Below are 13,286 nucleotides of genomic sequence, written 5' to 3'. Positions count from 1 at the left end.
GTTGAGGTACCTCTAAACAAACTCCAGGGTTTCATGGCGCCTCCTTCAGATACCTGATGTTGAACATGAAATATGTGCACCAAGGAGTGAGCAAACAGCGACTTCAGATTTGTCTCTAACACCAGCGACATGTCGACAAGGAGTGCAACGTGTAGAAGGTCGTCTAGAAGTGTGCCAAGATGAAAAAGCAAGATGTAACGATATCAGAATAAGATCACACCAACGAGGCACCATTGTGGTGAGACAATCTACGATGTAGAGACAGTAACCGGGAGTCAACCGACGTACGGCCGCGATTTACTTTGCAACGACTGTAATGAAACATGGCAAAAAAAAAAAATTTGAAAATTAGAAAACGCGCTTTTTTTGTTTTTTTTTACATTATTCGTTGAGCGCAGCCGGTAGCAGAGCAGTTGGGCGGCGTCACGAAAATCTAACAGACTCGCTAGCTTTTCTCAACTTCGTACGGCGCCAGTCGGCACCACAGATGAATAGTCGGCACTCTTAGTCTACCAGGGAAGAAAAAAGTACGAGTTCAGAGCTCAGCGTCGATTGCGACTTTCGTAAAGAGAAGCTCCGGTAACACTTCGGCGACTCGTGAGCGTTAAACAACGCCTCTTCGAACGAGCCCACGAATCCAACACGTCGAACGGTTTGCGCCGGTAAGCACGCTGGGAGCCAGGGGGCTGGAGGTTGAATATCCGAAAGAGACGACGCGCTGGTTTCTACGTCTATTTCGCACATGAGATAACAAGATAGTGAAGCTAGCCGAGTGTAAACACTGACTGACGTTACATCAGAGTACACGCAGTCGAAATGACGTCTGCAACAGAGCACAGCCAGACGCTTTCAGCAGGGGACGCATGCGTTCAAATAAGCTGCGATTTCAAAACATCATGTCTCCCTACTGTCGTTCAGTGTTCACTTTGATCTGTGTATACCAAAGCCTATACCAAAGCACTCAATGCTGCAAGTAATAAATTCGTCTATACGTACCTTTCGAAGCGATGGAAAGTGCGTTGGTTTCACTTGGAACCCACAAGCAAAGTGCGCGACGAACTTGACGAGCTGTCATCCGTCGGTCCCGCCATCGCCGCCGTCTCGCCGGGTTGGCACGGCCGCGGTCGCTGCGCAATGGCGCAATCGCGCAATCTCGGCGGCTCGGCTAGGCTTGGCTGGATCGGCGGATTCGGCCACTCGGCGGCCTCGGCGGCTCGCTCAGCCGCTCGTCTGGCTCGATGGGCTACTCGCGACTCGCTCGGCTCGCTCGGCTCGCCTCCCTTCGGAATTCGAAGTTCGAACTGCCTCCTAAGATCGAGCGCTCGAGCTTTCGCGCGCGCGGGTTGACGATGGAAACGTTTCTCATAAAACGAGTCTGTAACGTATCGTTTGATGGCGCAAATGCACGTATTTTTCCCGTCGTTGTTTTACAGTGTGTGAATCTTGCAAAACAGGCGACGAAGAGGGGTGGGTGAAATGTGCTCGTGTGTGGTTGTCGATTTTGTGTACGACGTAGGATTACCCGGAAAGGTGGGTCAATATCGATAAATGTGCGGGTAAGAAGCACGTGACCTGTCAAGCCCATTAATCCTCATTATTTTATCGTGCGAACTGACATTGTCACGTATCGCGTTCGATTTGGGTTCCAACATCGGTAACCTAACTTTTGTTGCATTAAAACTGCAATAAACATTTGTTTGAAAACGATCACTCCAATGAGCACGTCGCTATTGGGCTTTCTCATTGAAAGGTAGGTCGCGAGTGTCCCAGCTAGTTATTCTGAGTGGTTTGGTGGTTGTCTAGCATTTCAAGCGCTCGAGGCTCTGTGTACTGTGTGCCGTACGTACACTTGCGCTTTCGATCAATGTGAATGTGTTCGCAACGCGGAACGTTTGTGTTCTGTGTGTATCCACCTCCAATATTGTTCTCTCTCGTATTGCCGTATGGTAACTCCTGCTGTTCTACGATATCATTCACGCAATGTCGTATATGTGGGCGTACCGATATCCACATGTTGCTTCACGGGCGATCAATACTGTGTTACGTATCCTCTTAGTCCGCGGTATATGCCGACGTAATTCATGTTGGTAACTTGGAATTAGTTCTGAGATTTATCCACGCGATATTGTATTTTCCTTTGGGCCCGTGATCGACGACCGATATTTATATATCGTGTGGCCGCACAGTATGTCCATGTCGGTCACCAATATGCACGCGGTGTCGTATTCTATTCCAATAACCGTACGTTCTGTCGCGATATTGTGCTTCAATATCGTGTTGTATACCAATAACCGCAAATTATATCGGGATATTGTGCTCCAATATCCTGTTGTATACCAATAACCGCATACTATATCGGGATATTGTGCTCCGATATGAATTCCCGTCGTGCGTATTGGATTAATCGGATAACAATAAGTTTTTATTGGTTTCCATCAACTTCATTGAAATACAATATTTCTAATAATCCGAGTTCATATTGGCCTTTTTCAATAGGGATGGACTACAAAAGGAGAAAGAATGGACAAGCCCTCAACTTCTGCCGACAACCGTGCTACGCCACTATCGGTACCGGAAACTTTTCGCATCTCGCCACCGGAAGCCTTCAGTTTTACAACACCTAACGAATGGCCGGCGTGGAAGAAAGATTCAAGCTCTTCCACAGTGCATCAGGACTGGCATCTCAACCATCATCACACCAAGTCGACGCTCTCATTTACATCATGGGACCACAAGCTAAAGACGTCCGTTCCCACGCTTCGCGCTTAACTTGAGCGCCCCGCACACGAGGAGTCTTTCTTTTATTTCGTTTTATATTTAATAAACGAGACCTCAGTCTGCAGCCTGACTCCAGAACAAAAGGTTGTCTGTGTGTTCTCTTCGCCAAAGAACGTAAAACAAAACATGGTGTCAGAAGTGAGATCGCTCCGCGAGTCTGCTAATAATTAGTAAAGCGCAGGATCGACTTCAAAAGAAGCAAGAATGGACAAGCCCTCAACTTCTGCCGACAACGGTGCTACACAACAATCGGTAACAGCAACTTTTCGCATCTCGCCACCCGAAGCCTTCAGTTTTACAACAACTAACGAATGGCCGGCGTGGAGGATAAGATTCAAGCGCTTCCACAGTGCATCAGGACCGGCATCTCAACCATCATCACACCAAGTCGACGCTCTCATTTACAGCATGGGACCAGAAGCTAAAGACGTCCGATTCCACGCTTCGCGCTCAATTTGAGCGCCCCGCACCAGAGGAGTCCTTCTTTTATTTCGTTTTATATTTAATAAACGAAACCTCTGTCTTCAGCTTGACTCCGGCACGAAAGGTTGTCTGTGTGTTCTCTTCGCCAAAGAACGTAAGACGAAACAGTATAATTGAGCAAAGGATTCACACTCGTGTAGACGGCATACTCCAGTCATTCCGTGTGCGTTCGTCATGCCTTTGTCGTCTCCAGCAGGTATTTCAGACCTCTCGAGGACCGGAAGTTGCCATCGCAAATATTTCAGAAACATCCGATTCTCGGCCAACTTCTGTCGTGGTAAGTGTGAAATCTAGGCTCCCAATATCTATTATTTTTAGACGTTAAAATTCCAGGTCCGATATTTTACCGATCGTCCTTTCTGAGCGAAATTCCGTCCCATGTATTTGTCCATAACGACGCCCCTAGTAAAGATTTGTTTGAAGCGATGACGTCACATAAGGTCAATTGGCAGCTTCGCAACTGAGCTAATCTAGTAACGTTGACTTTTATGTGTGTTGATGCTACGTGACCTATACTCGACCGCTCCTTAATGAGGCCCTGCAATCATATTTAAGCGTCTACCTTTTTTTGCGGTTTTCACGTCTCTTGGGGTTCGGGCAAGCCAGCGGGCACGGAGAGAGCAGACTTGGGAAGTAATCAGTTACTTTTTATGTAATTTTGTAAGTGCCACGTTATTTTTTATGGAAAGAAATTTGTAATGAAATTTCGTTAAAAATAATTGCTAACGAAAATATTAAGGTGGGCTAGTTGGATATGCATTTTTCGAAATAAATGCTAACGTATTTAATTACTACGTTAGTTTTTTTTTAAATAAGAGCATATTACAGTAACTGGAGCAATAGGAACTGAAAATTCAGCATCATAAACAGAGCAAGTTCAGCAAAATAGAAAACATCAGGAAGGGAAGAATAGCCGAAAAGAAAACACGAGTTTTTGTATAACCGGTTACTAGAACAAAAAAAAAATGGGCAGGGCAAAAAAAAAATTGTAAGTGTGCAGGCGAGCTGGTGAATATTAACCATGTTGAATTAACCTGAGACTGGCAGAGAAGAAACATCAAAACGTAGAATACCTTCCACGTTTTGATGTTTCTTCTCTACCCCAGTCTCAGGTTAATTCAATATGGGCAGGGCATGCACAAATATACGAAAGACAAAGATCAAGTAAGGCAACGCGGAGAAGGCTCTCCGTCGCCCTCCATCCTGTTTTTCTTCTTCTGCGCAGCGGAAAGCTCTTCGTGTTTATTTTTTTTTCGTCTTTTACACCGTTTCACACTTTCCAAGCTTTTCGACGTCTCCCGCCACCTGCACATACATCAAAGGCGAGTCCGTAAGCCCCCCCCCCCCCCCCCCCCCCCCCTTTCCGATCTGGGGGTTCACAACTCACGTAACAGACGATGTAGCCTCGTGCGAAGAAGTCAAATTCTTTTTGTCTTTGATGTAGGCTACTTTATTTTAGCACGCTCTGGAGGCATGGCTGAAGAGCGCCCGGTGCGAGCCTAAGAGCATCGTTTTTGAGGGTACGAACGATACTTCTTTTGGTTTGCTTGTCTTGACATGGTGGTCGAGTCCACTCCTCACTTTACAGTCAACTGCCAACGTAAAGGGGGAGGGTGGGGGGAGGTTAGTCCATCTAGGAGTGGTGACAGAGAGAGAGAGAAAGACAGAACGCGTAAAAGCGGTGTGACATTCTATTGTTGTTGTTTTTTTTTGAGACCGGTGGCCACCGCTGCTTTCGCTCTCTATGCCTTTTTTTCCCCCTGGCCTCCACGAATATTGGTATGAAAGTGAGACCCGATGAAAGATCGATAACCCGTAACCACCACTTTTTCTCTGACTGGTCGAGTTTTAGATCATGAAGTTTCCATCGTCTCCATGACCAACTCTTAATGAGATGTTCGAAATTCAGGAGAACGGAAACCTAGATTTTCAGTGCATACATTGCTCGCCAAAAAACACGCATTGTCATCAGCAAGAAAAACGAACTCTAATCTACGGAAACACATCAAGGTAAGCTGGGACACCTGCATTCTAAATTCGCTATACATTCTAACGTTAGAACCAAATGTTTCTTTTCTTGTGAATAACGGGCGAAACACCCGAGTAAAGAGGGAGCTTTCGTAGATCGCGTCTTTAGCTCCGAATCTAGTAGCAGAGGTAGACGCTGCTACTGAGCATGCGCACCGCTAGGTTTGTCTGCACAATTCCATGGATCATTTCCGGAGGCCTTAAGCTAGCGGGATTGCGTGTGTGGTTGCCGGTTTCGGTGCCTTGTCAGCTTATAGGTGAACGAAGTGCACGTACACTCTTTCCCTTAAATACAATATTTTATATTTACAAGGACTACGATTATACGGGTGTATGAGAAATGAAAAGTAGTGTTGCAGAACATTTTTGAAAAATATCAAACTTGTTTCAGTTGTTTCCTGGGTAAGTGTACGGAAAAAGTAACGTGAAAGTAATTTGTAACGTAACGAGTAAAGTAATCCGTTACTTTTCAGCGAAAGTAATTTGTAACTGCAATCCATTACATTTGAGGCTCGGTAATTTGTAATTGTAATTCATTTCATTTTTCAAGTAACGAGCACAAGTCTCGGAGAAAGTAACTAAAAATCAGTGCGTCATATTTTAACCGGACGACACGGAAACCTCCTCCACCTACGGGGGCGACGCGCGGTGCCGAAAGCGCGCGTAATGTAGTCTGTTGTCCTGGGCTTACTACTGGTGAGAGGCGCTAAAAGCTTCGAAATACAAAATATAAGTGGCGCGAACCGTTTCCAATATTTATAAAAGTAGTTTTTGTTCAGTATTTTAGATCGAAAAAAAAGAAAACAAAAACAAATGCAGCTTATAAAGTACGGAAACAAGAAATGACCCGTCGACATACCCGCCACTACGCGGTGCAAAAGGCGACGTATACAAGAACGGTGCAGTGCGATCAGGCACCGAGGGGCGGCGAGCGTAGAAAGGTCCCGGATGTAACCGGCGGCGCTGCAGTCGTATACGGGCTCGAGGATCCGACCGGTTTCGAGCGCTCCGAAGGCCTTCGCCGAGAAGGTTTGGCTTGCGGTTTGGCCGGTTGGCAGTATGGCAGCGCGAAGTGGCTCCCGTTCTGAATTGATCTTTACCCCGTGTTTGCTGTCGTTTCTGACCCACGAAGTGTCATGCCGAATTAGTGTTTAATCGCACCGCAAATGCAATGCGAGCCGCCCTGGCTGCCCGCTTCAAACAGCCTATCTAAACATGCTTTAGTGGCGCCTTCTCCAGCCGTCTACACTTAGCGCGGCAGCCGTGAGCGCTCGCTGAGCTCACTACCCTTCCTCTAGTTCACGGGCACTTAAGCAACCAAGGGCGTCATGGAGGAGGTTACTTTCTGCTTGTTTTTTGTAATCTTATTTTGCCTATAACTTTTGAAATAAAGCGAAATTCGAAAAAAGGAAAGATTTATTAAGATACTACGTTCAGTGCGCTCAGGTTCGGTGCAAGTTAGAAGTCAGAAAAAAAAAACAAGAGAGAAGGTTTCCTTCTCTCCTTTCCAGCATTTCGTTTGCTTCCTCCGCCCCACCCCTCATTTCCTTCGAATACTTTTCTTCATCTGCAACTGACTATACCAGAGATTAAATTTAATAAAACGCGATGACAAACAAAAATCCCAATAACTTCGGGAATATATTTGTTTCCGTTAGAATTTTGTAACTAGATCAGCGAAATCTTGTGCTACATTGAGCCAGTTTTAACGGTAATTAACGAGCATAAAAAATGAAAACGGCGGAGCACCAGCGGACCCTAAACATTTTCTTACCTCACAGATAATCTGGACAACAGGCGGATGACACGCAATTAAAAATATATATTTTGAGAGCCCATTTTATTGCACGGCTGTGCTTTTGAAGGAGCATCACTCATAAGGACGTAAACACATATATTGCTTCGAATATGGTTTATTAGTTAGGAAAACCTTTTCTAAATATTTACCAAGTGCGGCGAAGGAAGTTCAAATAACATCTCTTCAGATGCGGTCTGTTCACAATCTATGAACCGCACCAATAAAGAGGATTCGATTTTGGACGGTGTCAGAGATGAGAAACAGAAAAGGGTGGTCGACGTGAACATTCAGAGCCTCTGGAGAGCTGAGGCTTTCAAATACAACCTTGACTTCCGTAACAGCGGCTGCGACAGTCCCTTCTTCGCTCACATCCACCATAGCTTTGTGCACAACATCGGACACTTTGAGCTTCCCATAACTTGAGATCCCCGATAGGTCAGACCGATTGCTGAATATGGATATTAAGCCCAGCCCCTTCAACGCATCCACAAGCTTGTAGCTTGTTCTTAGCTCGAACTTCGGGAGTCTGAGTTCCACTTCGTGCGGAGACAGTTTCTTCTGAAGAGTCAGAAGTGTTCTGACAGAGAGGGCTCCTATGAGCTGAGGAAGTCCGATCCTGTCGTTTGGAAGAACAATGACCATGCTGTATCTGTGCCCGGAGTATGGAAGCTGAACGGCTTGAGACTTGAGCTCGGGTAGCGTACAATAGTTTATCGTGCTCAAGCGTGCCATTGTTTTCACCTGGACAGGTTCGATGCCTCCATTGTAGAACGGAAAATGAGCTGTTTGATTGGTGTCGAAAGCGTTCTCCCAAGAGCCTTTGAAATATATAGCATTTATGAGGACCATCACTGCCTCGCGTAAGGAACCTTCGCTAACGATATCGGAAATTTTGCCTTTTGTCTTCGTCTTGACCCATTGGTTAATTTCCGGCACAACGTTTTTCAGATTGTTCTCAAAATCAACAGACCGAACCTCGGCACCAAACGTCTCAGCCAGGTCCCGCTTGTAGCTCTCGAGAAGTCTAAGCCTTTTATCGACCAGAGCTGCGTTGGCTATCTTCAGGGTCACGTTGGGCGACTGGAGGTCATTCAGGTACGTCCTGTACGCCCCGAGAACGGCGTCCCGCGTCGTGATTTGTGCCCTGCTTAGGCCTAGGACAGTCTCAAGTTCCGCGGCAGACGTACCCTTTGCACCAGCGTAAACCATGGTCAGCGCTGCGAAGATGCTGCTTGGGGAGAAGAAGATGTTTTCTTGAGGCTTCCTGGTAGAGCACAGTTCCTTGAGAAGTGTTAAACCGAACTCTGAGCTTGCCCTGGCGAGTTTAGGATCGTCGCTCTGAGTACTAACGTGCCCAGCAGCCGCTAGCACCGTAATCAAGACTATAAGTGCACTCCGGGGAGACATCGCTGAAGAAGTGAGAATGCGTTAAGATTTCTGGAGCTTTTATACCCGCACAGGCGGATTGAAAACCAAGATCAAAACATACCACCACAATCAAGTCGGCTCCTTTTGATAAAGAATTATCCCCATAAACGCCATTGTATTGCTCGAAAAATGGTGGACACTGAGTGGGATTTTCGCAAACCATTTTGCGTGTGTTGTACTCCTCACGCTTTGGGATTTCGGTCTTGTAGGTTTTGTTTCTATAAAAGGTAATTTAACTTTTCGAAGTTGATTCGCTCGTCTAGTAATAAAATTATATTGTATAACTGTGCGTATAAAGAGCTTAGTTTAGCAGGAAAATTGCGCGGCGCTTGTGAAGTAACAGTTATTTAGTGTTCGTGAGATGTCTTTTATAAAGTTGGATAGCCGCGGTTTGATAAGGGTCGTTATTTATTCTTCTCTGCCGCGTGAGTTTTATTTGTAATCAAAATTACAAATGACGTTTTATATTCCAAAAACAACGCAATAAAAAAGAGTGTGCTGGTTTTAATACAAAAATGAATACAAATAAACAAAACATTTTGTTACCTTCTCTCTAGTTATTTTTCTTTAAAAACCACGTTGCATTGTTTGCCGGTGCGTCTCTAGTGCAGTAATGTCTCGTTATTTTTAACAAAAAAAGAATCCGTTTGGTATTTATCATTATTTGGCATATGTTTCGTTATATGAGGACAGGTCTACAGCTTTCGATGGAACACACAAATATTGTCTACGTGTGATCTCGCTCTAGGGGAAGCGTGTAACGTTCTCGATAGATTTGAATGAGGGGCACGTGGGCGACGTTGACTGGGGTAACCCCTGCAGTACCCTCGTGGGCCCCACGTCGGTGCGACGCGGGCATGCCCATTTTGGGCTGCCCACGCAATACCGTCGTATTTTCACCCCCGTTATGCGAAGGCAAAGTTAACGTAGATATCGGCCAAGCAAGGACACGCCCACTTGGTCTGCCTCCGCAGTACCGTCATAGGTAAAAGTTCGGCTAGGAAGGGGCCATGCTCACCTTGGGCTGCCCGGGCAGTTCCCCCGTGGGTCTCGCATGCGCTATTAGCCCCGAGAAGTTCGCGTGGCGCCCCCATACGGCAAACCGGGGTGACGTCATGGCGAGGGGAGAATTTTTCCCCGACTCGCCTCGCTCGCCCTGTGGAGGCTGTGACGACGCTAGCTGTCGGCGCGCTCGTTTCTATTTAATTTTTTTGGCGTGTTTTTCGTAGGAAGTGTAAATTTTTATATGGGCCTTTATTAAGGTATGGCCTGTAGCTACAGGCGATACTTCAACCAACATTTTAAGCATGGTTGACAGGGCAGGCAACGCATGAATCAGAGCTGGTATATGAAAATAAGGAAATATGGCCACAATTTCAGGAGCATCACTATAGATTTACGTCTCGCGCAATAAATGCTGCTGATGGTCTGAATGAATTGGCAGGTTATGTATACTATTTCTTTTGTATCTCTGCTTTTAAACAAGATAGCCGAAGCAAAAAAAGCTGCATGCTGCTCGAGCAACATGCTAAATACAGTCTGGGCCACCCTGTTGGAAAATATCGATGATGGAAAGATGACGGAAAAGGCTCATACAAGCGTAACCGTAATATGGGACATCCTATACAAGCGAAAAAGGCGGCTCCAGTATAGTGGAATAAGGCGGAACCATACAGGTGGGCGGAACCATACAAGCGTGTCGTATTATGGGACATCCTATACCAGCGTAGTGGATTAAGGCGGAACCATGGAGGTGGACGGAACCATACATGCATAACGTAATATGGGACATCCTATACCAGCAAAAAGGCGATACCAGCATGGTGGAGCCATATGGCTCCATCATGTTGGTTTCGCCTTTTCACTGTTGTACAGGGCGATTTAGTTTTAAGCTTTACATATATGTTTAAAAAGGTCGTGAAAGCTAAATTAATGCGGTTTGTGCAGGCGAGTTATACGGCCAGGCGTACGTAGTATAGGGACCTAGTCGTAACGATCAGTCAGATAATTAAATACAATTTGTTAATCAACTTTTTAATTTGCGAAAATGAAAATATGGTTTCAATTAGAAACTTGCTGAGTCATTGAAAACCACAAAATCAAGTTTTTTTAGAAGGTAATAATGCAGGGGTAGCGTTTTATGCGTTCTGTAAAAAGCTTTATTTGGATGAGTTTCTAGGTTTCAGTTTCTTATCAGAGCTCATCTCTGCGCCCACGGTCCTGTTCCCCAGGGGCTTAGACACGCAACACACGTGCGCCTTGCTTCCCTTCATCCTACGAGGGAGGCGAGGGGGCGGCTTCGCACTGTGGCCACTGGGCAGCTGGACCGCAGGTGCAAAGATGCGCTCTGGTAAGAAACCGAAGTCTGGAAACGCGTCCAAATTGACCATTTTTTTTAGAACGCCATAAAATGCTACTCTTGTCTTATATCTTTACAAAGAAAATTGATTTAGTGTGTTTTGATGATGCTTAGCAAGTTTCTAATTGGAACCATGGGTCTATTTTCACTGATTAAAAATTTCAGGAACATACTAGGAGAGGCTGAAGCGGTTTTGTATTTGAGAAAACACTTTTAAATCTTCTTCATTTGACCTCCAGAATCTCAAATATCAAAATTATTTGCTAATTTAATTAATTGAGGCTGCATAGAGTCATTTTTAAAGCGCTGTGAAAGCACTTCCCTAGAGAGCGACGTCACAAGAGCAGCTTTCAAAATCTTTGTTCACGCATCTTCAGCGCCTATCAAAGCTATGCACGCACATGCTATTTTTTAAAAGGGCAGAAAAATGTGTCACAACTGGTGCCAATGCCGGAGAATATACCTAGAAAACTTGCGATTGGACGAGCGGCCCTTAAGCGACACACGCTTGGCGGCCGAAAGGTCTTCTTACGATGTCACTGTTGGTAGGATGTTTTTGTGTGTTTTCTGACGTTTAGTTATATCTTTGAGGAAAACGAACGGGATATTCAGATTCGCGGGATAAAACTACGCTAGAATGAACCTCCATCTAGTTTTCTGAAAGAAGTCTGGCACATCTCTGTAATAAGCCGACGGACCATTACAAATTAGCCTTTTATACTGTGCCGCCCTGGCCATATAACTCACGTGCACAGACCGTGTAAATGTAGCTTTTACGGCTTTTTTTAAAAAAATCTGTAAAACATAGAAAAAAACACTCTGTAGAATGTCCCCCAATACGATACGATTGTATGGTTCTTTCCCCGCTTGCATTGTTCAAGAAAGACTTGTGGACATCCAGCATTTCATTGGAATGCTGGATGTCAGCGAGTCTCTACATCAGTGAGTGGTTTCAAACAAGCATGATGTTTGCACACCAGTAAGCTCTTATCCGAGGCTCACCAGGAGCACTAAGAGCAGAGGCGAAATGTCGTGACCTGGTAAATTTGGTTGCAGGTATTTATTTTTACAAGAACTGCATGCAGCAAAGCTTAACTTTGCTCAAAAGAAGATTATTAAAAATTCAATACTGAACAATGGTGTCCCTTGAGCTGTCAGACCAAACTCCCACTCTTGCCGCTCAGGAGTTCCTAACTTGTGCGTAGAGGATCAGCACAACCCAGATTTGTGCTGCGAGCGCACCTGCAATATAAAAGTTGAATAAACATGAGATGAAATATGAGACGTTTACAATTCTCTGTAACGTGAAATTAGAGCACAGATCTTGAAGAGGAGGATGGGAGGGTATGCCCCTCCTCCCCCTCCCCTCCTCCTCTTCTGCTCCCTCCCATTTAGCGGGAAATTTCCCTGAATTTAGCGGGAAAATTTCCCCACTAAATTTAGCTGGTTAAGTTTCCCCCTAAATTTAGCGCAGAAATTGATGTCACATGACCTCAACACAAATGCAGTTTTTCCGCTAATGTAGCGGGGAAAATGACGTCGCATGACCGTGTCACGTCATCCATAAAAAAATTCAGTTTCTCAGCTAGACTTAGCGGAAATATTAACGTCACATGACCACAACATTAATTCAATTTCCTGCCAAGTTTAGTTGGGCGGTTACGCCGACAGCGACGCCGCAAAACGCGGAAACGGGTGCTAAGAGCTGCGCTAAAAACTAAATGCATCAGGTGAAATAAAGTGAACATTAGAGATACTGTAAGAAAAAGAAGAGAATCTAAGATACCGTTCTCAGATCCTTCCTTTTGTCCGTTCTCAAATGTATTGATTTCAAGAAATGTTTATCTCTTTATTCATACCCAGAGAACCCCTCCCAGTTTCAGCATGAATGCAATAAATCAATGCAGACTAGACCTTGTAAACTATAATCCACATGAAAATGAATGTTTGCCACATAGTCATGTATGAGTCAGTAGCTCAGATCTCTAAATACATTTGTATTGAGGAACATTCTTGAATAAAACTTCTGGGCTTCGAATTCAACAGTTTGTACTTCCATAAGGAACACTGTATGGCACTGATTTCTTTTTTTTTTTTTTGTGACACATCAGAAACAGCACAGCACTGTCATCCTCGCATACCTAACAAGAATTTGTATTTTTTTTTTTTAGCATGGCATGTACTATTCTAATGCTCATACAGCATCCTTTAACAAAATTTCCTTTGTAGAGCTTTTTATTGGTTCTTATTTAGCTCGCACGACAGATTCGGTACCTTGAATTCTCACTTGGCATCAACAGTTTTATATATTAATGTAATAGCGAAAGACAAGATGTATGAACTTGAGTACGGCTCAGCAAGCACAGATGTTGAGAAAAGTACTGAAGAAAACTCAAATGTCAAAATAAAAAT

General features: G+C 44.8%; 1 protein-coding gene across 1 annotated transcript; it reads right to left on the bottom strand.

The window, feature by feature from the left end:
• Positions 1-7,285: 7,285 nt before the first annotated feature.
• Positions 7,286-8,494, bottom strand: LOC8044156 (intracellular coagulation inhibitor 1-like). Its single transcript, XM_002416636.5, has one exon. It carries the CDS (start codon positions 8,492-8,494, stop codon positions 7,286-7,288), a length of 1,209 nt encoding a protein of 402 aa, XP_002416681.4.
• Between the last annotated feature and the right edge of the window lie 4,792 nt (positions 8,495-13,286).

This window comes from Ixodes scapularis, unplaced genomic scaffold, assembly GCF_016920785.2.
Source record: "Ixodes scapularis isolate PalLabHiFi unplaced genomic scaffold, ASM1692078v2 PGA_scaffold13__105_contigs__length_92229423, whole genome shotgun sequence".
In the NCBI taxonomy this organism is placed as follows: domain Eukaryota; kingdom Metazoa; phylum Arthropoda; class Arachnida; order Ixodida; family Ixodidae; genus Ixodes; species Ixodes scapularis.
The sequence above is the reverse complement of the archived record's forward strand: the minus strand, read 5'-3'. Positions and strand labels throughout refer to the sequence as shown.